General features: G+C 44.2%; 3 protein-coding genes across 8 annotated transcripts in view; 2 read left to right on the plus strand and 1 right to left on the minus strand.

The window, feature by feature from the left end:
* Positions 1 to 188: 188 nt before the first annotated feature.
* LOC119441814 (ADP-ribose pyrophosphatase, mitochondrial) overlaps positions 189 to 24,680 on the plus strand; it is a 234,038-nt gene continuing 209,546 nt past the window's right edge. The window contains exons 1-5 of one of the 6 annotated variants that reach the window (XM_049661640.1): positions 189 to 321; positions 408 to 595; positions 9,008 to 9,187; positions 16,819 to 16,930; positions 17,370 to 17,513. In XM_049661640.1, coding sequence (XP_049517597.1) covers positions 280 to 321; positions 408 to 595; positions 9,008 to 9,187; positions 16,819 to 16,930; positions 17,370 to 17,513 — 666 coding nt within the window. In that variant the 5' untranslated portion in view covers positions 189 to 279. The remainder of the gene's footprint in view (positions 322 to 407; positions 596 to 9,007; positions 9,188 to 16,818; positions 16,931 to 17,369; positions 17,514 to 24,680) is intronic. The other 5 variants (XM_049661643.1, XM_049661641.1, XM_049661646.1 and 2 more) reach the window with 5 other exon arrangements.
* Positions 1,274 to 3,355, plus strand: LOC119441809 (myb/SANT-like DNA-binding domain-containing protein 1). The gene is made up of 3 exons (XM_037706435.2): positions 1,274 to 1,606; positions 2,423 to 2,564; positions 2,987 to 3,355. Exons 1-3 carry the CDS (start codon positions 1,371 to 1,373, stop codon positions 3,353 to 3,355), a joined length of 747 nt encoding a protein of 248 aa, XP_037562363.1. The 5' UTR covers positions 1,274 to 1,370.
* On the minus strand, positions 3,391 to 5,647 carry LOC119441808 (uncharacterized). The gene is made up of 2 exons (XM_037706433.2): positions 4,601 to 5,647; positions 3,391 to 3,970 (listed from the first exon to the last, which is right to left on the minus strand). The coding sequence occupies exons 1-2, from the start codon at positions 5,380 to 5,382 to the stop codon at positions 3,391 to 3,393; spliced, it is 1,362 nt and encodes a 453-aa protein (XP_037562361.1). The 5' UTR covers positions 5,383 to 5,647.

Here is a 24,680-nt window from a genome sequence, read left to right on the forward strand (position 1 = left end):
CCTGCCTTAACAGGCAACTTAGTGCACCTGGTGGCAAATGTGAAAACAAGTTTTACGCGCCCGTGCGGGAGCGCATTTTTGACATTGCTTTAAGCATAAGTAGGACTTGTGGTAGGACATATCATCATCAATCAACCTGGCTTTGGCCGTACGTTCTCGCCGCAGCCAAGAGCCGCGAAGAGACGAAAGAATACGAAAGTAGTAAAAAAGTTGTTTCATAAAAGTTGACAGTTTGCGCAGCACTCTCCCAGTATCCCTGTCGTGATGTAAGGGCGTCCGATGCGGACACAAAATTTGCTGAAAGTTCTTTTCTCCTTTTCTGTAAGTGCATGCGACGGTGTGTACGTTGGTTCGCCTGTCCTCTATGCGAAGTTTTGGTCTGACATGTTGCCTCGTTCTCCTTCTAGACGTTCGTGCCAACGACAATGCGTGTGCATGCCAAATGTCGGGGTGCGACTTATCCTGGAACGAACGTGCAGCGCTTATACGTACCAGATAACAAGGTGCCCTGGACTGCGGAGTGGCCCGATTACAAGCCACCTGAGTTCAGTATACCCGCCCTCTCGTCCAAGCCTTGGGCAGACCCCGAACTAGGGTAGAAAACGCTATTTTCGCGTTGTCACGCGCTGTTTGAAAACTATTTAAAGAACGTAGTTCAAGCTAATCGTTCTCGTGCGATAGTTTTTTGGACGTTCTCTTATTTATTTTTCTTGTTGATACATATGCCGGTTCGGTGAACTTTTGTTTGAAGATCCTGTTAAGCATGCTAACTAAACCAAATGCGACTAAGCTGCCCAGCACGAAATAAGAAGAAAAAATGTATATAAACTAAATATAATTGTAAAGCACAGCTTGAGTATAGCAGGGCTAATGAGGAGACAAAAGATTTAGTGACTACAGACTAATACCCCTGTCACACGGCACGTGTAATGTCATTCGCAGCGAATGAGATTACGTGTTAATGCCATTTTTGTTGCTTCTACACGGGCATAGCGAATGACATTCACAGCTAATGGCATTCGCCCATTGAATGAGTTTCCCGAACTCATTCGCGCGCGACTTGTGTAATCTCGACGACAGGGGCTTGGCAAAAGGTTACAATAACGATAACTTAAAACTAAATAGAATTAGGGTAAAAGTTCTTATTATTTGCAGTTATAAATCTTGTAAATATTTTATGACGTACAGCATGCCAGTTGAAGCGGTTTGTGCATTATATTCTTGTTCCCAGACTCCGGCAGGACGTTATCAGCAGTTATCACCACTTATCAGTACCTAGCTCTTGTCGGCCATGTTTAGAAACGCTTGTTCATTCCCGTCTGCATGTTGTTTTTCTGCGAAGTGGTGCCGCGTTAACCCTTGTACCAACCATGGAAGGCAACCGGGCAGCTTCGTCAGCAGAAAATGAGAAGCACAAAACCCACTGGAGCGACGACGAGACGCGCGCGCTTTTGAAAGTCTGGGAGGACCACCTCAGTGACTTGCGCAAGACGAAGCGCAACCTGAAAGTCTACGTCGCCATAGCCGAGTGCCTGCGTGCGCAAGGGGTGGAGAAGAGTGTGAAAGAAATTAAAAGCAAGATAGAAAATTTGGGAAACCGGTACCGGTAAGTGAACACTTCCGTACAAGGCCAAACTCCTCGCGTGCATGCTGTTTAGTTGCTTAACTGCGCACCCGCTAAGCCGGACAGGGAGGTGCGAAGCACGCACAATGTGCACGCGTATCCCGTCTCCCCTCTAGTCCGGCCATGGCACACGCAGCGAAGTACGCTGTTAGTGGATAATAGACTGAAAGGCGCGAATGTCGCTTGATTTTGTGTTGGGCGAACCCCCGTTCGGACTGGGCAACTTGTGCTGGGGCGCCACGCGTTATAACAGGCACATGATAAGAAACATGCTTTCGATGCGCCCTTCACGCGGCGCTAATTAGAAACGATGTGTCTTCATTCTTTATATGCATTTTTTTTTAAGATTTCGTAGAGTGGGACATCGTAGTGATTTGAGCTTTTACTACAGCAGGGCTTGCAAACGCTTCCTAATGCAGCTGTGCGTAGTTCTTGGTTGCAGAATTTTTTTGACTTTGCACTCTAGGTACTAGTACTTTTCCCAAGGCATTTTTGCATTCTTTGCGTTTCTCGTGCCAAATATTCCTGCATGTCGACTGCGTGGTTTAAGTAGAAAACAAGCAAATGCATACTTTTTTCAAAAGCACTGTCGTCTAGAAATATTTGCTAACGCTGCTCTCACCTTGACTAGATGAACGTGAAGCAGTTGTAATAGCAGAAGTACCGAAAGGAGCATAATTGCAATGCATTGTTGGGCAGATATAGCTTACGAACTGCATGTTTTGAAAGGGTACTGGCATCCCTACTAGCAGTAACATAGTACAATTCTCTGAAGATTATGCCATATGTTTCTTGCAGGAACCTCAGCCGAAAGACGACCGGACAAGGAGCCATTACGTGGAGATTTTACAAGGACATTTCTAGGTTCCTTGGCAGCCTGCCAATGAACGACAGCAGCCTCACTGAAGAAACGTGTGGCGAAGACGCCACTGTTGAAATAGTAAGTACATATTTTGTAGCATGCAGGGATCCTGTGCAACCTGCGTACGAAAGATGTTTTGTTTTGTATCACTTACCAGGAAGAAGGCACACTGATTTAGTGTGTTCCGTTGTTGGCATCACATGCGGCAAACATGACTTGTTTATCAATTCATTATGCACAACTGCTGTTGTGGCTGGGTAAGAATGTCAACATGAATTCACACTTGATGGTGTACCAACATAAACATTGTGTGGCTGCAAGATGCGAGAGTATATGTAGAATATTTATTATAGAAACGGGTAATACGCCTACTCAGCTTGTGAAGGCTGCATGCGAGAGGTAGTTGCTTTTTGCTTCTGTGGTAACAATCAGAACACTCATTGCAAACAGTCTCTTTACAAATATGTTCACATGTGCTATATTCTCTTTCATTTTCTCAGATTATTCATAGTATGGAGCACGGGCCGTTGGGCGAAGAAGACTCCCAGCCACCTCCAGCATCACCAGATGAATGTTCACATAATACAAGTACATTATACTTGCCCTCATCACCATACAGCACAGACGACTGTTGGGCCCAACCACAGGCAGAAGTAAACAGCCAGCAAAACAATCAAACGAGCAGGCGCACCACACAAAAGACTCTCCTAGCGCAACTAGTCGCTACGAACCGGCAGTTGTGTGCTGACCTAAACGAAAGCAGGAAGCAAGAGTTGGAGCTACGGCGAATGGAACTTGACATTGTGCGCGAATCAGCAGCTACAGAAAAACTGTTGACTGACGCGCTCGTGAAGTATTTGGCAAAATAAAGCATGGTGTTTGAGCTGCTTGTGGTCAACTATGTTCATTGGGCTCGTTTCCAAAAATACTCTGCAAGCGCAGCCCTTATATCCTCGCCTTCGCCAATGCATGCATCAGAATTGTGCAGGGGCTGCTTGTACATTTCGTTGAAGGTGTACACATCCTGTATCCACTGCTCATCCACATGATCTCGAAAGCATTCGCAGATGTTGTGTAAAGTGCAGGATGCCCTAATGGCCAGTTTGGCATTGGACAGTTTGCATTCCATTCTCTTCAGAATGAACCTGAAGCGTGCTTTCACTCGGCCGAATGCGTTTTCCACAATGCGCCTCGACTTTGACAGGTTGTAGTTGAAGATTGCTTGCTTAGAACCACTTGGGGCATTTGCATATGGTTTCATTAAATGCGGTGTCAGCGGAAATGCTTGGTCACAGAGCATGATGGGTAGTACAGGCACTCCTTCAATTACTGACACCGGAGAGTTGAAGTGATCACTCTCCACTATTGTCTTCAATCTTGACCGTCCGTAAACATGGGCGTCGTGGCATCTACCCGGGCTCCCCACGTTCAAGTACAAGAAGCGGTAGCGGTGGTCGGCAACTGCAAGCAGTATGATGCTGTACCTGCATGAAATAATTGTTTGCCAGCAGTGTGGAGAAATTATCCGAAGTGAATTAAAAAACTAAACATTTTATTAACATCACGTTTCAGGGTATTAGCAGCAGCATACACATAAATATTTGAATTCGTACAGGTTTTATAAGATATAAATTTTGTCACCTTTAAACGAAACTTTCTTTAACGATGGTTTTTAAATTGACAATCTCTTCGGTGGAATAATTTCATACTGAAGCTACTAGCATTTTAGTATGGGCTGGTAAGTATCCTGAACATGTTTACTACACGATTGTGAAGGAAGAAATATAAGGTATAGATGCTACTTCCTGAATGTTATTCAAGGAAAATAACGAGGTCTTATGCGGCACTAATCACAAGCAGAGAAAAGAATTCTCACATATTTAAATAAAAGTGCCGATATGAAAGTGTGTTTTTCATTGTACGAGCTGCATATGCCTGAATATCCCAAACTTCACATTTTTAAAGAAAGCTTAATTCCTTGGCACGTGCTTTCACTTCTACTTTCTGATTTTCAAATAAAGTACATTTATTCGTAACGCAGTTTTCAATTATTTGATGTTTTGTCCTGACCCTGTGCTGCTACCACATATAAAGGCAACGTAAAAAAAGCGTACCATCCCTTGTAGTTATAGTAGTCGACTGCATCTTTCTTGGGCGGAGATATGGGAAAGTGGCAGCCGTCTAGTGCACCCATGGCCTGCGGGAAACCAGTTACGGCGTGAAACTCGCGCATCTGCTCGGCAATTTCCTCCTTCCGTGGCATGCGCACCCAGGTGCCTTCATGAATGTCCACAACTGCTCGGCAAAACTCTCTGTACACAATGTTCACAGTAGATCGGCCGATGCCAAACAGGTGTGCAATCGTACGATCTTCGGCGCTGGAACAGAGGCGGTACAATCCCACGGCTACGCGTTTTTCCGCGCTAATTGGCTTGCGCATGTTGGTGACCTGACGCTCCAAGACGCACTGCAATGATATCACCAGGTATCTGAATGTGGAAGGGTTCACGCGGAACGCCTGCTTGAAATTAACTTCACCCAGGTGAGGGAGAGTGTCCTCAAACCAATTTTCGTTTCTTGGGAAGCACCATCGTTCTCGGATAATCCCTGGCGAAGTGGCAGCCCAAACAGCGGCCAACGTGACCGTATTGGCTTGCAGACGCAGCTCCAAATCCCTCGTTGTCCTTGCGCATGCCTCAGTAGCAAGCTTGATCCGCTTCAGCCGGTTTCGACGCTTCATCCTCAACAGCTGGAGAACAATTAATGCTTGTTTGCATTGCTCGTCATTTGTCACTGTCATAAATTCGACAACGCTTTCACCGTCCGCCATAGCGCCAGCTGCGGATGGAATCGTAAGCGGCTTTGAGCCAGTCTTGCTTTGGATATTTATAAGCATTTCTTTTCCACTAATGCTGTCGTATGGCTTTGCAATATATTTGCAAATAACCTTCCAATGTTTATCATTGCATTACTTACAAAATAGTAAAAATGTGTAAATAAATAGCACGATTTCGCAGGTTTCGTTATCATAGCAGCCTGCCGATAAACATTGCCATCAATTGCGAATGCCATTTTGTTTACCCGTGTAGACTGGGAACGCAAGACCGCAATGACATTCGGTATGAATGTCATTTACTGCAAATGACATTACACGTGCCGTGTGACAGGGGTATAATGAAAATTATGGAAGAAAATAAAGAAATTATGGAAGAAAATAAAGAAAGAAGAAAAGCACTGATTTTACCGTTTACCAAGAAAACCACGTGGAACCTAAAAAGATCTTTTGAATAACTAAGCAGACATTCCCGTCACTGTGTCAAACAGTGAAGGCAACTGAAAAGAGTGGAATGGCTAAAAAAGTGGCAATTTGACGAAGTGGTGTTTAGGATCCTCTCTCATATATGTTGGAATATCATAGACAAGAAAATTGAAAAAAAGATGTATGGTCCTGTCTTAATTAATAAAAAAAAATTAAATTATGGGGTTTTACGTGCCAAAACCAGTTCTGATTATGAGGCACGCCGTAGTGGGGGACTCCGGAAATTTGGACCACCTGGGGTTCTTTAACGTGCACCTAAATCTAAGTACACGGGTGTTTTCGCATTTCGCCCCCATCGAAATGCGGCCGCCGTGGCCGGGATTCGATCCCGTGACCTCGTGCTCAGCAGCCCAACACCATAGCCACTGAGCAACCACGGCGGGCTGTCTTAATTGCAAGACTAAACATGATAAGAAGAAACATGGTTAGAAGCCATCCAAAACCGAGCTAGTCAATTCATTTCCCGCAATTACAATAGGCAGTCAAGCATAACTCGAATTAAACTTGACTTTTCGCTTCCTGCACTAAGTAGTCGTCGTGACGTGGCATTGCTGTCCTTGTTCCATAAATATGTTCATCAAATGAAGTCATCGTCTTTGCTGCTGGAACGTGCAAGTTGCATATCACGACGACTGAATAATAAGTTTCACTCGCATCTACAGAAACACGGATGCATTTAATTTGTCGGCTTTGCCACGAGCCATCCGCTTGTGTAATTCCCTCCCTGACTGCACTGTCATGCAAACGGATCGAGATAAATTTAGGAAACTCCTGAACTTGCAGTTCCTGTCCTAAAAATGTGTCATTCTGAATGTCATGCTCTTTATTTTTATGTAACGTCACGCTGACTTTTGTTTCCCTTTCATGCTTTAAAGTAAACTTTTCTTATGCGATGTTTGATTATGTGCGTGAACAATATGCTTGGTAAAATTTATCCGGTATTTTGTACACTACCCTGAACTGTTATTTCTGTTTATCTGCGTATTGTTAGTATTGTTTTTTTTTTTCTTTCATACTTTGAAATCCACATTTTCTTACACGATGTTCGATATGTGCGCGAGCAATATGCATGATAACATTTAGCCGATGTTTTGTACGCTACCGCATCTTCTTCATTTGTAACCCTGTTTTGCGACGATGATTTCTACTCATTTTTGTGGTCCTCGAGTCTCGGAATTCACGTGTAAAACTGTCTTGCAGTGATGCCCCCCTTACTCAATGCTCCTCATGGGGCCTGTCAGGTATTTTGAAATAAATAAATTTTTAAAAAATAAACAGGAAGGGTGCCAGGCTATACCTTTCAGTAGTAGCGGCACCAGGAATTTTCTGTTAGGCGAGCAGAACAGTATTCTTCATTTTTGTTGTGTACGCAGGATGGCAAACCATTATTTGGCACTTCATATAATGCTAGGAGGGGGCTGATGTGGTGGGCAGGAGGAAGTATTGGTGCTGCCGATATCTCACAGTTGCCTAGTTGTGGCACAATAAGTGACCACTGATTATCACCGGTCTCATGCTTGTTTGTTCCTTTTCATATATAAAGTTGATGCATGTACGTAGATTTCAGTGCATGCTAAAGATACTACAGTGGTCAAAACTGATTCAGAGCCCTCCACTATACACACTGCGGCATCCCTCATAACCCTCTGTGGAGTTTCAATGTGTTAAACCCCGCAATGCAAGTTTTTTTTTCTGCAGGTACACAAGAAATGGATTAATCGGGATGACATGATACAGTAGCTCACTCATCCCTCTGAGAGCTGCAGCTGCTGCATGTGGGCACAATCCGAAGAAACATGCGCAGTGCTTTTTTAATTTTTTACGAGCAATATCATCATACTGAACCACATTGCTACACGATATCAGCAAAACTTGCTCAGTGTTATGCTATCACGATAATAATGTTGATGACGCCAGGTCCAGCATATAGAGACCAACTTTAGTATCAAATTAAAATATAAATGTTTCTCAATCTTCATACTTGCCAAGTGCCATTTTCTTAAGTGCGAGGAAGGTGTGGTAGAGTTTCGGCAACTTCAACGAAAATATGTGTCAGTGTTTCTTTAAATGCCAAAGCTGGAAGATTGAGACTTTTGTACACTGAGCAGCAGCCAATGCCCCAGGTTGTCATTTCTACTTAGCGTGGTAGCTTGGGTGTGTTTTTGATTCATTGGAAAAAAAAAAGAACATAGTGCAAGATAGACAGGGACATGAAAGAGTGACACGCACACACCGGTGCTGGTCTGCGGCACAGAACATGAAAAAGTTTGTTTTATGTTGCCGTTTTATGCTGCAATGTCTGTTTCTTCATTTTCTTTGTAGCTGAAATGACTGGAATATAAAAAAAATTGCTTTAGGTTTCATTTTTTGGGTATAAAGGAAATTTCAGATGTTGCTGCAGTCACTGCGAAGTATGAATTTCTGGAGCAGGTTACAGTATCAGATGCTCTGGTCTGTGTTGTCAAAGGAGGCGAGGCATTGTTAAGTTTTGTACCAAGCTAGAAAATAATGAAAAAGGTCTGCTCGATTTGCATGGCATATCCTTTTATAGGTAACAGTTAACTGAGCACAGGGAAAAGGCAAGGAAATGTCTAAGTGCCCGTAGTGTTTTCTTTCACCTCCCCCCCACTAAGAGGGATCTTGTCCAAAGTAAACAGAGCCATTAATTAAGGTGATGATGGAAGTGACATTATAGGTGCAGTTCTTTTAAATAATTATTGAATCGTCATTTGACCACTGCATTCTTAATGTGCCTGTATTTAAACTTTCTCATTATGTTTCAACATAACGGCATTATCTGTTTCTACCTATAGCCCTATTTGAGCCGTTGTAGTTCTGTAGCAGTGTGAGTGATTGCTATATGTTATTTGTTTGGTTATTTCAGTACTCGGAATGGACATCACTTGGGGGATGGAATTGAGGTGGACGGAGTGAAAAGCTTAAGGGGAAAAAAACTATGGCATGTTAATTGTACTTCAACTGCTGAGTCAGCAGACGAATGCAATGTGGTTTCATTGGCTTGCAAATTCTTCTCTTATGTGTTTTGTGCCACTAAAGCTTCAACCTTATTTTGAAAGTATACTCAATTCCTAGATGAAGTTGAGCTGATTCAGAAGCAGTTGATAGCAGAAATGAGAAATGCTTGCAGTTCTCTCAATCAAAGAAAATGCTGTGATGATATTTTGGATATTTCACCCAACAGGGCCAACTTCTCACCTTGCTGGAATGCCTTGGATGGCAGTGTTGATAGACGGAGCCATGAAGGAATATACGCCATTGTCGACTGCAAGCCTCTGAATCCTCATGGCAGGACAGGACTGTCTGGACGAGGACGATTAGGGCGGTGGGGACCCAATCATGCTGGTGATCCGATTGTGACAAGGTCAGCTATGTATAGAATAACGAAGCTGTAGAATCATTTGCAGTGGAGGGACTAATGTTCATTTACATAACAAAAACCTTCGGCATTTGCATGTGCATGTCATTTATGTTGCCACATTGCTTGTGTGGCTCTAAAATGGTAAATTTAGCCTAACCTTTATTGGAGAACCTCATAATCATGTTTAGGCACTTTATGAAGATGATTCCCTTGGACTTAGCAAGAAATCAGATCACCAAGGAATATTAAGACTCTCCCATACAAGGTTTTACATGAGCGAATATGCTGTAGTTGTATGCAAGGTGGCACCTTGCTATGTGATCACACACACTTTCTGAATTTTACTGACATAATTTGATGGTTGTCGGATATCAACAATAGTAGTTAAAGATGACTGTAAGATCCCTTCAGTTTGGGGCCCGTTAATTTTGACAATGTTGTTACAGTAAAAGCTCGATGATACGAATCTCACGGGGTCACGAAAAATATTCGTATTAGCCGAAATTCGTATCATCAAAACACAATTAAAACGACTGTCGAATCTCGATAATTCGAACTCGAAGGGGCCCGAAAATTTGTTCGAATTAAAAGGACGTATTTTTGAAGTATTCGTGCACCATAGCACGATGCACGAACGGTGCGAGTCGTGAAATATCGCGGCGCGCAAGCGCATAGCAAGCGCGGGCCACGAAACTGCTCACGCCGGCTAACGGTCGCTTCCCGATAACGACAGAAAACAAAGCGGCGCCGGCACACGGGTGCGCGCGGAGACCGTCGAAGGTGAGGGAGGAGGGCGGCAGGAAAGCGGATTTGGCCGCGTCAACTCCGCCGCTTCGGTGGCTCCCCTCGCCCTCCCTCTCAACTTTCTCGTAGCTCTCTCACCTTCGACTCCGTGCGCACATCTCCGTGCGCGCCCGCCGCCGTGCTGGCGCCAGCTTATTTTAGCCGCCCCCTGAAGTTTCGTTTTCTGCCGTTATCGAGAAGCGAGCGTTTGCGGGCGTGGCAGTTTCGTTGGCCCGACTGTGCCTCACCGACTGTGCCTCCGCCGCTGCTTCCCTCTGCGCTGCTGCCGCAGCGTGCAAGGTCAACATGTGACTAGAAAATAGAGGAGAAGGGTTCACTGCCATTTTATCCGCGTGGCTGAGACGTCGGCACTAGTGTGTGCTAGAATACGGTTGTCTAGAACACTCTAGTCGGCACGTACACGCTTGTTCCGGCGCGATGCAGAAACGGCGACCTTGCAATTTGAGAGAGGGTGAAATTTCCGCCGTGGGTTTTTTTTTTTTTTTTTTTTTTCCGTTCCTTCGCGCGCGGCATTGAGGGGTCTCTCCTGAGCTTTTGCTCTATGGTGGTGTCGGAGCAATGCCGGTCGGAGGCGCCGCCGCGTGATTTGGCGCGCTGCTAAGAGCATTGTCGGTGCGCGGTATGTTCGAAATAAGCGCGTTCGAATTCGCTTGCTTCGCGTTGACGTTGAACGAAAGCACGTTTTTCATGATAGTCTCGCTGTGCAACAATTGTGCTCAGTGTTGACGTTGCGAGGCCTAGCTCCTTAGCCAACTTCGTCCGCTTCCTCTTGGGATCCTCATCGACCTTTCGAAGAATGTCTAATTTCTCTTTAAAGGAGAATGCTTTCCGCTTGCGAGACATAGCTCGCTGCGACTAGGAAAAATGGCGCAAACACGAAGAACGCGGCCCGAAGCGCAGCAGCCACTCCATCTGACGGCTCGCAGAAAAGGAGAAGTACAAAAGCACCAAAAGCGCCACCGCTTCAAAACTCTTCGCGCCCAGTCGCGGAGTCCGCGCTGTCCGGCGCTGCGCCTCCGCACCAAAAGAGGAGAGAAAGCACGTGACTGCGCGCTGTTCTCTTTCGCGGCCGTCGGTGGGGCGGCGTTTATTCGTATCAACCGACGCAGGCTGAAAATCGATTCGTAACAACCGTTCTCTAGCACGTTGCAAAGTAATGGGGCTCGGCCGGGACCACAGAAAAATTCGTATCATCCGGAAATTCGTATCATCGAGCTTTTACTGTATTCAAAAAATCACCAAAATTTGATGGCACATGAAAATTTTTGAACAAATAGTATTCAATTCAGTTTATTTTTCTTATACGAGAGAGAGGAGCAAAGGTTAACATGTTCTTTAACATGCCTGCAAAGCGTGGTGTGATGTGTAGTGCGCGACACGGTGCGGTGGTTCGAGACAAGTAGCAGACGCTCACCGGCCTCGGGCAGCAGCAGTTGACGATCGGGCACAGTGGCGATGCCCAGGAAGGCAGGCGGCTTGGCGACACGGGCAGACTGCGGCGGCGTTCTGGCCGGGCAGCTGGTCGTGGAACTCGCGCCCGTAGCACGACAGCTCTCGTTCTGCCCACGGGCGCAGATGCTCGCCGGCCTCGGGCAGCAGTTCCCGAACGGATGGAGTGGCGACGCCCAGTAATGGGTTAGCGGGAGGCCCCGGTCGGGTGAAGTACTGGTGGCTCGGGTCCGGAACCCGACTGCCCGTCTTCGATCCCTGGTTCGGTGGCCGACCCTCTCCTGGTGCCGCTTCTGGAACTCTTCTCCCCTTCTGCCAGCGTGCCTTGTTTTTCTGCCATTCTGGCCGATTTGTCGTTTCCTCATTAGCTGCTTGAGGTTTCGTGTTGTCTTGCGATTGGATGGTCTTTCTTTTGTTGTTTTTCTTCTTGTGCCGCGTGTTCATGTGCACTTCGACGTTGTTGTCTTTAGCCAACACGGGAATTCCCCTCGGCGCGCGCTCTCCTTGTCGTCTGGTACTTGTTTCCAACCACCGCACTGTGTCGCGCACTACACTTCACATAAGCCCCTTTTTTTACAAAGTTTTCCAGAGGAAAAACTGCCAATCAGTACGCGACAAGCTCACACTTTTTCTAACCACCACATATTGTGCGTTCACGATGTTGCACAGGCAGGCAAAGTTCACTGAGCAAACACGTCATAACAGCGCAGCACTCATCATTACACAAACATTCTTCATATAGTCCTTTAAGTCCCGAACGAGTTCATGGGGCATATAAAGCACGACAGTCACAAAAAAAGCACTTCAAATAATTCAATGTTGCAGTTCTCTATTCACAACAAATATGATGTTTCTGTCCAAGGTCAACATCCTGAGAGGGCAACCGGCTATTCATCAGCTTCTTAAGTTATCCCGTCCCAGATAAAACGAACGGCACGTCTTTTCTGCATTTGAGATGATAGCACGGGAGCCGTTTTGCCATGACATTGAAAATGCATGCATGTAGGCCCCTGATTGATCTGGCTAAGGTGCTTTATTGCTTTTCTAGCCTCGACCTGGTTACCATTATCACCTGAACAGCCTTCGCCGACATAACATGAATGCAAAGTCACTCTGCTGACATCTATGCGTTCACCTTCTGACATGTCATTGCCGTATTCTCCAGCCGAACCGCAGTGTGATGTATCAATAACCGCAAGCAAGCTATCACACAGAACTTGCCTACATTTGTCATCACCAGGTGCTGACGCAATCGGCGACTTGTTTCGCCAGTCACTAGTCTCGTTCTCGGAGTCTCGGAGTAAAGACTCTTCACCAAGGAGCTCTGTATTTGGCTCCTTGTTGAGCAGCTCTGTAATCATGTCCATTTTACAGTGGCCTATGTGGCCTTCGGGGTTGCAGGCAGGCGAACTTATCCTCACTTGGGGTGAGCTATTCGAGTGGTCCTCAAACCTATTGAGGCCACTTATCACCACCGCAAGTGGTACACTGGAAGAGTAGGGGAGCATTTCATTGCTCGCCTCGCACTCTTCGAGGCCATTGACTTTGCGAACCTTTGCCCAAAAATTAGGGCTTTCTAGAGGTCTCTGTGCCTCTTTATTGAGTGTGCTTTTTCCTGCAACGGTTTGCATGCGTACGTCCTTGCCAGTGGTGTCCTCTTTGAGGTCACTGCCACTGCGCACCATTGCCCAGTCAATCGGGCTTTCTGAAGGCATTTGTGCGTCTTTATCCAAGGTGCTTTTACTAGCACAGATGCGCATGCGTGCCTCGATTTCATTAGACGCTGCCTGCTGCCTGCTCCCCGCGCTGTCCTCAGCCTCCTTGAGGTTAATGTCAAGACCTAGGCTGGCCTGTTCCTTATTTACTTCTCTGTTGCCTTCTTGTTTCGTGCCTTTTTCTAACAAGAGATTGTGATGGTGGTCGGGGCAATCACTAGACAGATGTCGAACTGCTGAGTCTGGAGCCCGCGTCAAACGCTTGCTCAATAGAGCTTGTATACGACTCCAGCTCAAATTGGTGATGTAGCGACAGGACAGAGCCGTTCGTTTGGATTTTATTGTTAATTCTAACGGCTCGGAACCATGGCTAGCACGCAAGAAATGTTAGCTTTAGCTGAACGCATGGTGCTGGAAGGAGCCGAATTAAAAGCGTGGTTAGATGAGCGGGAGGCGCGAGCACGAGAAGAATGCGCTGCGGAGCGAGAAGCGAAAAAAGATCAGCTTGAGTGCGAGGCACATGTTTTGCAGTTGCGTCTCAAAGTCGCGGAGGCTGAAAGGGCACGCTCACTGAGAGAGATTCGCGAGGGAGTCGTATACAAGCTCTATTGAGCAAGCGGTTGATTTGATCCGAGTGTGTTCCTGTGTCTCTTTCCTACGTAGTAGTTCTCGTTAAGTTTAGGCCATGGGGAGCAAAATTTCAAGATAGACTTTGCATGGTGGATGGAGACACAGCAGCACTATGCATAATGTTCGCTGGTTTGCACTACATGAAACAAAAAAGAGGTGGACCATGCCGGGCATTCACCATGTTGCTACGAGCATATATCTAACGTACAAAGCACATAGCTGTTTATGGTACCATTTTGGATTGATAATAGTGTGATAACATTTAAATATGCACATATGCTTACTCTAGAATTAAAAAATGAAAAAATAAAGACAAAAGAAAGAAAGTACGACAAAAGAAAGAAAGTAACCAACCTCGGGAATCTGACTCGCACTTCTTAAGTGGGAGGCAGAGACGGTACCCTTGCTCTAAAGTTTGACTTCCTTTTTTTTTTTCTTACAACGTATTTATTGCATCATGTATAATATAACATAAAAGGGTTTGAACGTGAGCTTGTTGGTATGAATCTATTGAAGAAAACATCGCTAAAAAATACGGGCGAGAAAGGAAGAAGACAGGATGAGTGCTGATTGCCTACAATTAGTTTTATTGTGCCTGCACTAAGATTTGTCTTGGAAAGGAAGGAAAAGCGGGGGAGAGCAAGATTCCCAGTCGTGCATGGGTCTGAAGGAAAACCCAACAAATACATCAAGATTTCTTCTAGAGAAATCTGTACTCCTTGTCGGTGAGGACAAGCGAAGGAGTGCTGATGCGTGACGGGCCTTTGCACTTCATCGAAAAGGTTTCAAAGATTTCATGGGCACAATTCTCTCGATATCTGCGCAGAACCTTTATGTCTTGAAGCAACGGGGCGCACCCACAGTTGGCGCACTGAATAGCCAGATTGCTCCCATTCTTATTTTTTACATCGTATGCATGCTCCCGCAAATGGTCATTGAGGCACAGTGCTATTGGCCGATAGTCCTGCACGCACATAAAATCAATTGTTGCCAGTCAGTGCTCGTCCTGTCTTCTCTTCTCGTCTGTGTTTTTAGTGCTGTTTTCTTCAATGGATGTATAATACAAATATGCGAGAAACGTGCAAGCACTAGCCAACACATCTCATATTGATGGCTTAGAAAGGACCCATAAATCACGTTGTACATGCCATGCACCACAGAAAAACTACAACTAGTTTTTACCTTTATAAGTTGCCTGTCATTGCGCTAAAGTTTAACCACGGTGTAAGATATATGCTCTTTAGGTGGGGACACTTCTCGGCTTGCTTGCGAGACGCGATCGACCAGATAAAGTAGCAACGGCACGCGACCATTGGCCCGGTGATGGCAGCTGATACCTATCGGCAGGACGACACAACTTCAGTTAGAACGCAAGCGAGAGCTTGCGAGGACGAGAAACACGCTGAACTCTCTGCTGCGTCGAGGCGATGCCCTCTCCCCCATGCTCTCCCCTCACCACGGTGACCTAATTTCGTGCATCACTCAATCATTTCGGATGTTCCGCAAAGTCGCGGTTGCTATAGCAACGGTTCATACCGATACGTATCCGATACGTATCCGCTGCCATCACCGGACCGATCGACGCACGCCGTTGCTACTTTATCAGGTCGATCACGTCTCGCGAGGGTCCACACCTAAAGAGTATATATCTTACACCGTGAGTTTAACTCAAGATGGTAGCTTTTTGACTTTTGCATGTTCACTTGCTCTTGAAACTTTCTTTCTTAATGTCGGCTTGTTGAGATATTTTTCCGCTACCATTCTAGACAAATTATACACAAAACTTGGCTCTCAGACAAATGCAGAACCTGCGGTTGCTGCTAAAGGCACCTTTCTTTTCAAAACTGTGGTTGATCGCTGTGTTGATCAAGGAGGCTCTTGTTGGCATTGACGTGCAGCAGTCGCGTCTTCTATAGCATACAGTCGCTGCAGTTTACTCCCTGCACTCAACTGCAGTGCAAGACTAGTGTAATACAGCATTGGTACCATTCATGTTCCTCCTGACAAACAAGACATTGCTGTACCTATATTTCCATTGAGAACTCCTCCACGCTCCATTGGATGCCATTGCCACAGCTGTAGCAGACAATCTACATTCTCAAGCAGAAGTGAGCCACTGCTTTGAAGAAACGTATACAGTTATTGCATTTGTGTATTTCTTTTTTAGAGCACACAAATTTCTACACATACGCGTACTACTAAAAATAAACTTCATGAAGCGACAATTTTGTACATTCCCAGTATCGTTGCATGGGTGGCGAATCGGATCGCTTGCCCGAGTGACATCACTCACTCACACTACGCAGCGTGGTAAGGGGTGACTGAAAACTCAGGAGCGACGCCACTGCGATCAGTAGCAATGCATATCTTTGAAACCCTGTAATAAATTACACGGCTTTACGTGGAGCACTAGGTCTGTCTCTTAATGATCAGAAGGGCCTAGACAACTGACTTAGTACGTTTGTACACAATTGTCAAAATCGTTTCAGGGTCCCTTTAATGCCATTGCGTTGTCAGCTTACATGAAGATGGGCCAAGTTGACAAATTTGACGAATTGTTGCATTGAAGTATCAAATGAGGGTTTCCCGAAACTGGGAATACTCATAATGTAGCTCCTTAACTTCTAGAATGTGCTATTTATAGTAGTGTTGTGTAATGTTCTAGTAGTGTGGTTGTAGTACTTTTACTTTGTAGAATATGGTGAAAAATGGGACAATGTATCTTTTAGCATTCTTATACAATGCCTTCACCGTGGTTTGGTTGGCAGGTATAACTGGCATAATGTACTCTACTACACAGTATAGGTTAGCATTTTTGGTGGGTAGAAGCTCATCAGTGTCTGCCACTAGTTTCTGTTGCATCGCGCCAGGTTGCTAATTTCAAGAAACTAACATAACTGGTAATAATAGCTTTGCTTTTGAAAGGTCTGCTTGAGTCTCTGTACATAATCTGAAGAACAAAGATCGAGAGGTCCTTTTGTCACATTACTATTCATGAAGCAAGTTTTTGTCCTTCCCCTCCTTCTCTACCTGTAGGTGGAAAAGAGATGCTGAAGGCACGAAGGTTATAAACCAGTGCAGCCAACTGCCAGTGCTGCAGTTCGTGGCCATTGCAAGGAGAGACTCAGGCGAGTGGGCTATTCCTGGGGTAAGTAGTTGTTAGTCTAGTGTTCTCCTTCATTGATACAATCTGTATTTATAGACAACATTATAGAGACAGTTGACCCAGACAAGTGAGCGGGGTCAGAATTTATAAGCAGTGCCTTTAGTACCCACTACACACGAGTGTCATATCAAAAATTAACTGTGCAGTGCATGCAGTGCATTAATCAAGCTCCACTCACCTGTTTTCAAGCAGCATAGCTGCAGAGCTGCTGTACATACGTAAGCACCATTTTGATTTGATAACACAGTATTCAGCTGTGTTAGTCCTTTCCAGATACAATTGCAGACAATGCTTGCTCGCTGATATGAACTGTAAAACCCTGTAAACTTGCTTTAAGCTCAGCTTCAGCATCATGATTTGGCAAGAGCGCCGTTGCTCACACTAGACTTGGAATGGGCCAACAGTTGACTTCTCTCTCCAGGGAATGGTGGATCCTGGAGAAATGGTGAATGCCACACTGCGGAGAGAATTCTACGAAGAGGCCATGAACAGCCTGTCTCTGAGTGAGAAAGACAAACAGGCACTGGAGAGATCTCTCGAGTCATTCTTCAGTAAGGGCGTTGAGGTAAGTTCTGTACTGAGCCAAACTTCACTTTGTGTCACAAAGCATCTCGCCACACTTCTCAGCCTACGTGGTAGCGGTGTCTTGCTCCGAGTACCCACTGACGATCCTTTGTTCAGTGCCTAAACCTGCTTCTATGTGTCAACTTTCACTCTCTTCATCTCAGCATGGCCTTTTCCTGTTCTTGGGCTCCTCATTTCTTGCCAATTTCTGGGCCACCAGCAATAAATTGTTCACAGCAAAAAATTCCTTTTCAGAGGCAGTTTTGCAGCAGCTTGAATCCTGGTATGACCCTGGTAGGGTGTGCAAATAGCAATTTTTGAGTCTGAATCGAATACGAATTGAATGGTGCCAGAAGCAAATGGATTAAAGAATACTTTTTAAATAATGTTGTATTAATGAGCAGCCATTTTCGCAATTGATGTAAGACGATGTTCACATCCTAGTATTCTTAAGGTTAGTAAATTTCTGTCAACCAATTTCACGTGATGAAGCATTGTTTATAAAAAGCACAATTGACCTTTATTGACGAGTGTTGCCTACAGGCAACATAACAGAAAAAAAACATTTTTTTTTTTTTTTTGCCGAGTTTCAGTATTGAGTACGAAGTTTCTGGCTGAGTGTCTTCGGCCTACACTGAATGACAGGCAGCAAGCATCATTTGTTGGTTTAGAACAGGTACATGGAACGAGGAAGAAGTTTGGCACGCGACTCACTGTCTTTTGAAAGCAAGGTCAGAGCAGACAGGCCAATGCAAGATATCCAGCTGCAGTGGTGTCACACATGTGATGTAAATAGTGGCTTAGCCAGAAATTATGTTCAGAGGGGGCCCACGTTGCAGCGCGGTCTCCTCCGTATAGAATTTGTCGAGGGATCAAATATATGAATAATAACTGCATTGCCATTCCCAATACCATTGTATATTAGATGCAATACCAGCATATTAGATGCTGCAAACGAATTATTCAACGCTATGTCCTGTCAAGTAAAATATGTATTTTTTCATAAGAGAATATATTCATATGTCCCAAAAATTGTGGCAGAAATAACAGATTTTTTTTTTGTCTACTTATTAAGTAAAGAAAATATTGCACAAACTTCAGAACTATATCATTTCGAAACCAGCAAAGCAGTGCATGCAGCTGATACGAAAAACGTAAAGGCCATGAAAAGAACAAGTTGAGAACAAATATTTTGATGAATCTTTGTCATTCAAGAACCTTGTTTACATTTTTGTACATGTGCAACGGCCAGGGAAAAACCTCAATGACGCTGTCCTTCGTTGCAATAGATTGCGCAGGAGCAGCTGTTACCGGTCGTGTATTGTAATTACACCAAGATTATAGTCTCAACAGTGAGTACATATAAAAGCTGGAGTTCTGCAAATATATATTAGAAATGCGAATATAGCATGGAATATACAAATGCGAAGATGCAACTTGATAAAGGGCAAAAAAATGTCGCTGGAAACAAAGTTCACTGCTTGTATACACAAAACCTCGCAACAAGATATTTAAATATATGTATAAGTCTGCCACTGTATATAATGCTTCAAACAAGACAAATAAACATGTTGCACAGTCACAGATAGTAAACTTTACGCATAGAAAGACAGATGATCCAGGCAAGAACAAACTGTGATCGCAGAAACCGTGATATGTACTTGGGCATGCGGCGGTCGCGACAGCACCATATGGGTAGAAAATAGCGAAATAATGCAGAAATCAGTACGAAGACTGTGTAATTTAAATGCCTGCAGTGCGGCAACAATATTCTGGACCCATAAGTAAGAAGGATATTGCTTCGTTCAAAATGAAGTAAACGCAGGTAGCTAAAAAAGAAAGGAAAGGCCGAACGAAAGCCACAGATGATGAGGCCAAGTTGAAACTATCCAATATCCGAGTGTGTTGTTGGGAAACGCCGCGTGGGCCCGGCTATCAGTGAGCAAGGTCGGTAAAAACTGGTAATTGATGTCCTCGAATTTTCGTATTCACATGTTAATTTGATTATAATGCTAACTGTTACAATAAATGGCAAAAATTTCTGCGGTTTTTAAAGCTAATGACAGTCCATACGTTTCATAATTACGAGCTTATGGACTGAAGGAACAGAGCTTTTTACTCTTCATTGATTTTGCGCTTCGCCATCTAAAGGACAAACTTCACTCGGCAGGGAAGTTTAGCGAAGCGGTCAGTGACTTCGGACACGTGATGCCGACGTCTCTGTGGGCGTATAGAGCGCCAGCCTAAACTATGCGTTCCTCAGACATGTGTGGAGCGCAAGCAGTTTTTTAGTAATCTCATGTTAAAAAATATTCTCTCTGCGCTGGCATTGGTCACTGGAAGGGTGTCTAGAATCTGGTACCCATTTACATAGAACCTGCAGTCCCAATGAGAGAGGGCATTTATATCGGTGCCAAAACCTAGAAACACTCCTTCAATGTCGTTGGCATCCTTGTTTAGGTACCTGCACAAACAGTAAGCTGTTTGATTCCAGCAATATCCGTCGTTTCGTCAGCAAGTAGGGAGAAGCAGCCTGCATATTACTTTTGCATCTAGGCTTCTTTGATAATTTCACCACAAATTTATAATTTAGTTTTGTACTCTGGGCTAAATACAAGACATTACATTACTGGGGCAACTTTCTAAATGGTTCTTCAGATGTGCATCTCCACAATCAGGTCGCATGTGAAGAAGCGCTCTGAAAATACCAGTATTTTCAGCGGGGGCTTTGCTTAATCCATACGACCATTGTCCCTATGACCACGGAGAGCCAGACTTGTCGCCCGCAAAAAAGAACTGCTCAACAATAGGCCGTTAACTTTCTTCTGTTTTCGCTTAATTTACTTTGCCTGCCCTGGTCCAGTTGATCGATAACATTGGGCTGCTTCCTGAAAATGTTTGGAGAAATTATTAGCTGCCAGCTGACAGTCACGGTGATATTTAGTATTTTCATGTGTGTGCAAGATTTCAAGCGCGTGCTTCCATTTCTGGAACGGCTTAGACACGAGGGCTCCAGTGCGCGCCATGTTGGCCCAAGTTTATAAGAACATTAAGCCATAATGTTCCAGAATTGAAAATCTAAAGCACGGCTTTGTAAATCTCAGTGCACCTTTCGCATCATAAATTTATGAGAACATTAAACCCATAAAGTTTTAGAATTGAAATCCATGCGCTCCGTAGATTCTGCGGCCGATGCGAGCCGCAACGTGCCTGCTCGCTATCGAAAAGCCCTTAAAGTTTGTGCTCGGATGGGGCTCCTTGCGTTATGTGACTCCAGGTGCACTGAGGGCGTTGCGATGAAATCCAGCCCGAGTTCGCAATGTTCATGCCGAATATCTTTTCGAGCGTGAAAAAGACATGATAACAAATACAGAATGATTCCCGGCGCCGGTGTTGTTTTAGTCGGCGGTGCATGCCATCACAAAAAATTTGGGCGGGGGGGGGGGGGGCAGGTGAATTTGCTTTCATTCATCAGGGGCGAGGGCACCCCTGATGTAAAGCAAATGAAATCTACACCTATGGTTCACATATAATGAGAGCTGTCATTACAAATTGACAACAAAGCCTTAGGTGGCTTATGGTGAAGCCCACTTCCTCTTCCTGCCTGGGTTTTCCCCCTATTGCTGAAAAAATTTCTGCAAAAATGTTTTTGTTTTTGTTGATTATGCTTATTCTTGATTTGTTTTGTGCATTTAGATAGAAAATAAACATTTTTTCTGGTTATTTATATGTCTTGTTCTTACAAGAATTAAGAACAAATTATTCGCATACACAGGACTCTTGAGAAAGTCCAAATGATCGCTGTAGTCAGACTCGAGTCTGGCTCCCTGAGCGATATAGTAGCCTGCTCCACTGTGTAAGTTCTCAATTGTTACAACTATAGTACTATGCCCGCGGGTTTTAGAATTGTCATACTTTTGCCCCAATTTTATATTTGATTGCGCAGAGTTGACGCTTTAAAATCATCATCATCAGCCTATATTTATGTCCACTGCAGGACGAAGGCTCTCCCTGCGATCTCCAATTACCCCTGTCTTGCGCCAGCCGATTCCAACTTGCGCCTGTGAATTTCCTAACTTCATCACTCCACCTAGTTTTCTCTGGCATCCTCAACTGCGCTTCCCTTCTCTTGGTATCCATTCTGTAACTCTAATGGTCCAGCGGTTATCCATCCTATGCATTACATGGCCTGCCCAGCTCCACTTTTTCCGCTTAATGTCAACTAGAATATCGGCTATTCCCGTTTGTTCTCTGATCCACCCGCGCTCTCTTCCGGTCTCTTAACGTTAGTCCTAAGATTTTTCGTTCCATCGCTCTTTGTGCGGTCCTTAACTTGTTCTCGAGCTTCTTTGTTAACCTCCAAGTTTCTGCCCCATATGTTAGCACCGGTAGAATGCAGTGATTGTACACTTCTTTTCAACGACAGTGGTAATCTCCCAGTCAGGATTTGGTAATGCCTGCCGTATGCACTGCAGCCCATTTTGTTATTCTATAAATTTTTATAAATTCTATAAATTTGAAACTATTACAAAAATTTTATATATATGAATAGTGACTATTCGGTTCAAAGATCTGATTGAATAGGACATTGTTCGATTTGTTATTCTAATGTTTTGAATATTCGCGCAACCCTAAGCCTTAGTGTCGTAGAACCATCCCAACTAATGTGCATGGGCATGGAAGGCTAGTGTATCTTTTATGCGGTAATTTTTACAGAAAGAGGCTGTGCACAGGTGCAGATTAATATGGCATCGTTGTCAACAGATGCAGAGGAGGTTACAGATTCGTAAATACTGGTACTCACTGCTCTTTTTTTTTTTTTAAAGAATTTTATTTTTCATTCACGAAAATAAAGCACAGTAACAGAATATAGAAGGAGGTCCCAAGCTCAAGGCGGTAAGGGGACCTCCTGACTTGCTTAGGATCTGCATGACTTCAAGAAAAGACAGCATTGGCTAGCATCCTTCCAGGACCCTCTAACGTGGTCTCAGTTGCATAGGACTGCTGCGATACTTAATGTGCTTAAATTTAAGACCAACTTGTCAAAGGTGCTACAAGGCAATCATCCTCGAAGGTACCTGTGATCAACTCGGTTGCCGCTTGCTTCGTATTCTCTGGTGCCGTTTGCTGCCTTACTAATGAACCAACTAGCCCAAAATATTTCTTTATTTCAATTGAAAAAATAATAATACTTTATTTCCTCAATACTTTCCTTGGTTTCATTGTCTGTATGCTTCATATGGGTCTAACAAACAAACAAAATTGCCCCTTGGATCCCTTTATTCTTCTCACTCAAGCACCTTTTGGTGTGCACTGCATGTGCAAGGTGCGGCATGATGAAAGTCGCATGGTGTAATATTCACTTATTAGATGCTGTGTCTAGGTCATAGCCAAGAAGCTCTGCATTTTATTTTTAAATTTTTTTCATCCATATCTAGGAACCAAAACTGCAGATTTTTCCTCAGCACATGGTGAAAAGTGTAGGGGCTGTGCATGTTACGCAAGGCTTAAAAAAGGTTGGTATGCTTGGTGTGAAGGCATTACCAACCATAGCATGTCTTACCAGGTATTGCATACCAAAGCTCAGATGCTGTTTGCTGATAACACTGCGATTCCCTGCCTTCTGTGCGTCATGGCATCTTATGAAATGGGAAAAGGACTTGCCTCATTGTCGTGTAGGCATACAGAATTGTGTGCCATTTGAGCTTGGTGATGTACCATTGAGATGGCGCAGTACTTCTTAACTTAAAGGGACACTAAAGCAAAACAATAAATCAACTTAGACGATAAAGTTTTCTTCAGAAACTCTGCTGTGGTTAATTACACTGCAACAGGCCAATTATTAGAAGAGAAAATGAAGGTCAATGTTTATGTTTTGAATTTCGTACGGAAACCCCAACGTCAGCACTTCAGTGTGATGTCATGACATCTAAAAAGTAATTTTTCGTATTTGGGCGCGTTGCTCAGTAAAAGTTTGCGAAACTTGCCATATTCAGTCTTGGGCTCCTTTAGAACACAATGTAGTCAATCTTTACCGCTGAAGAAATAACTGAGACCTAGAAGACGCTGTCAAAATGCATGACGTCACAGTGAGCTGGTGCGGGCTTCTCGTGGTAAGAGTGGTGTTTTTGGTATTGTGGAAGGGTAATAATATTAATACTGATACTGATAGAGATGATAAATACTGTTACAGATGAAATCATTCTTCTCTTTAGTGTCCCTTTATAGGTCTGTTGAATCTGTTGAATTTAAAAGAAAGATCTTGCGATAGTAGTGTGCAGATTTCTTTATTTACATCATCAGTACTTTTTTCTAAAATTGCTGAAATTTTGAAAACAACAACAATAAGGACTGAGAGATCAGGTTTACAATTCTGTAACTAAGTGGTAATAGAAAACAATATCACAACTCTGCAAACTGCGCCTATTGGACATCTAAAACAGACAAAATTAATTCATTATTATTGATACTTGTTAAAATTTCTGTAGACAATGTAACATTTTCACTTACCAATCTTTTAAAATATATTTCTCCACTTCAGATGCTCAAGTAGATGGAATCGTGACTTCTGTTTTGGTTGTGTTATGGAGTTGTAAACTCCCTGCCTCAATTTTTGAAATTTGCCACTCTATGGCAATTTTTGTAAATATTTGAAGCTGTAGCTAGAAATTCCTACTTTCCACAATTGGTAAAACTTACCTTTCTCTCTAAAGGCAACAGGTCCATTCAAACTGGCTCAGCATTTGTCTAACAGAGCATTTCTGCATTTTACAAGCATGTGAATAGCAAAACTGGAGTTGGCCTCAAGCTAAGGATTCTTCTTATGCCATGGCTGAATGCATGCGTGAACAACCACTGTACAGCTGCATTCAGCAAGACTTGCAATGATGAGAGTGTACCTTATGACTAGGACCTTGTAGTCAGTCCCAGATCTTTCTCGGTGTAGCTGGGACAATCAGTCCCAGCACCACCGAGAAAGATCACCACATTCACCGCCAGAGAACACGCTAGTGACTCGTCCTGAGCATTGGATCCACCTGCCACCCCTCCGGAACCATCAGCACCATGGCTGGCAGCTCCAACAATTGTGGCTGTGGGGGCTTCTTCTCCTCGGCTGCCTCCGCAAACCCTTTGCTAGATACTTTAACCTCTTTAATAGTAGCCGGTG

Source organism: Dermacentor silvarum, chromosome 2 (assembly GCF_013339745.2).
Source record: "Dermacentor silvarum isolate Dsil-2018 chromosome 2, BIME_Dsil_1.4, whole genome shotgun sequence".
In the NCBI taxonomy this organism is placed as follows: domain Eukaryota; kingdom Metazoa; phylum Arthropoda; class Arachnida; order Ixodida; family Ixodidae; genus Dermacentor; species Dermacentor silvarum.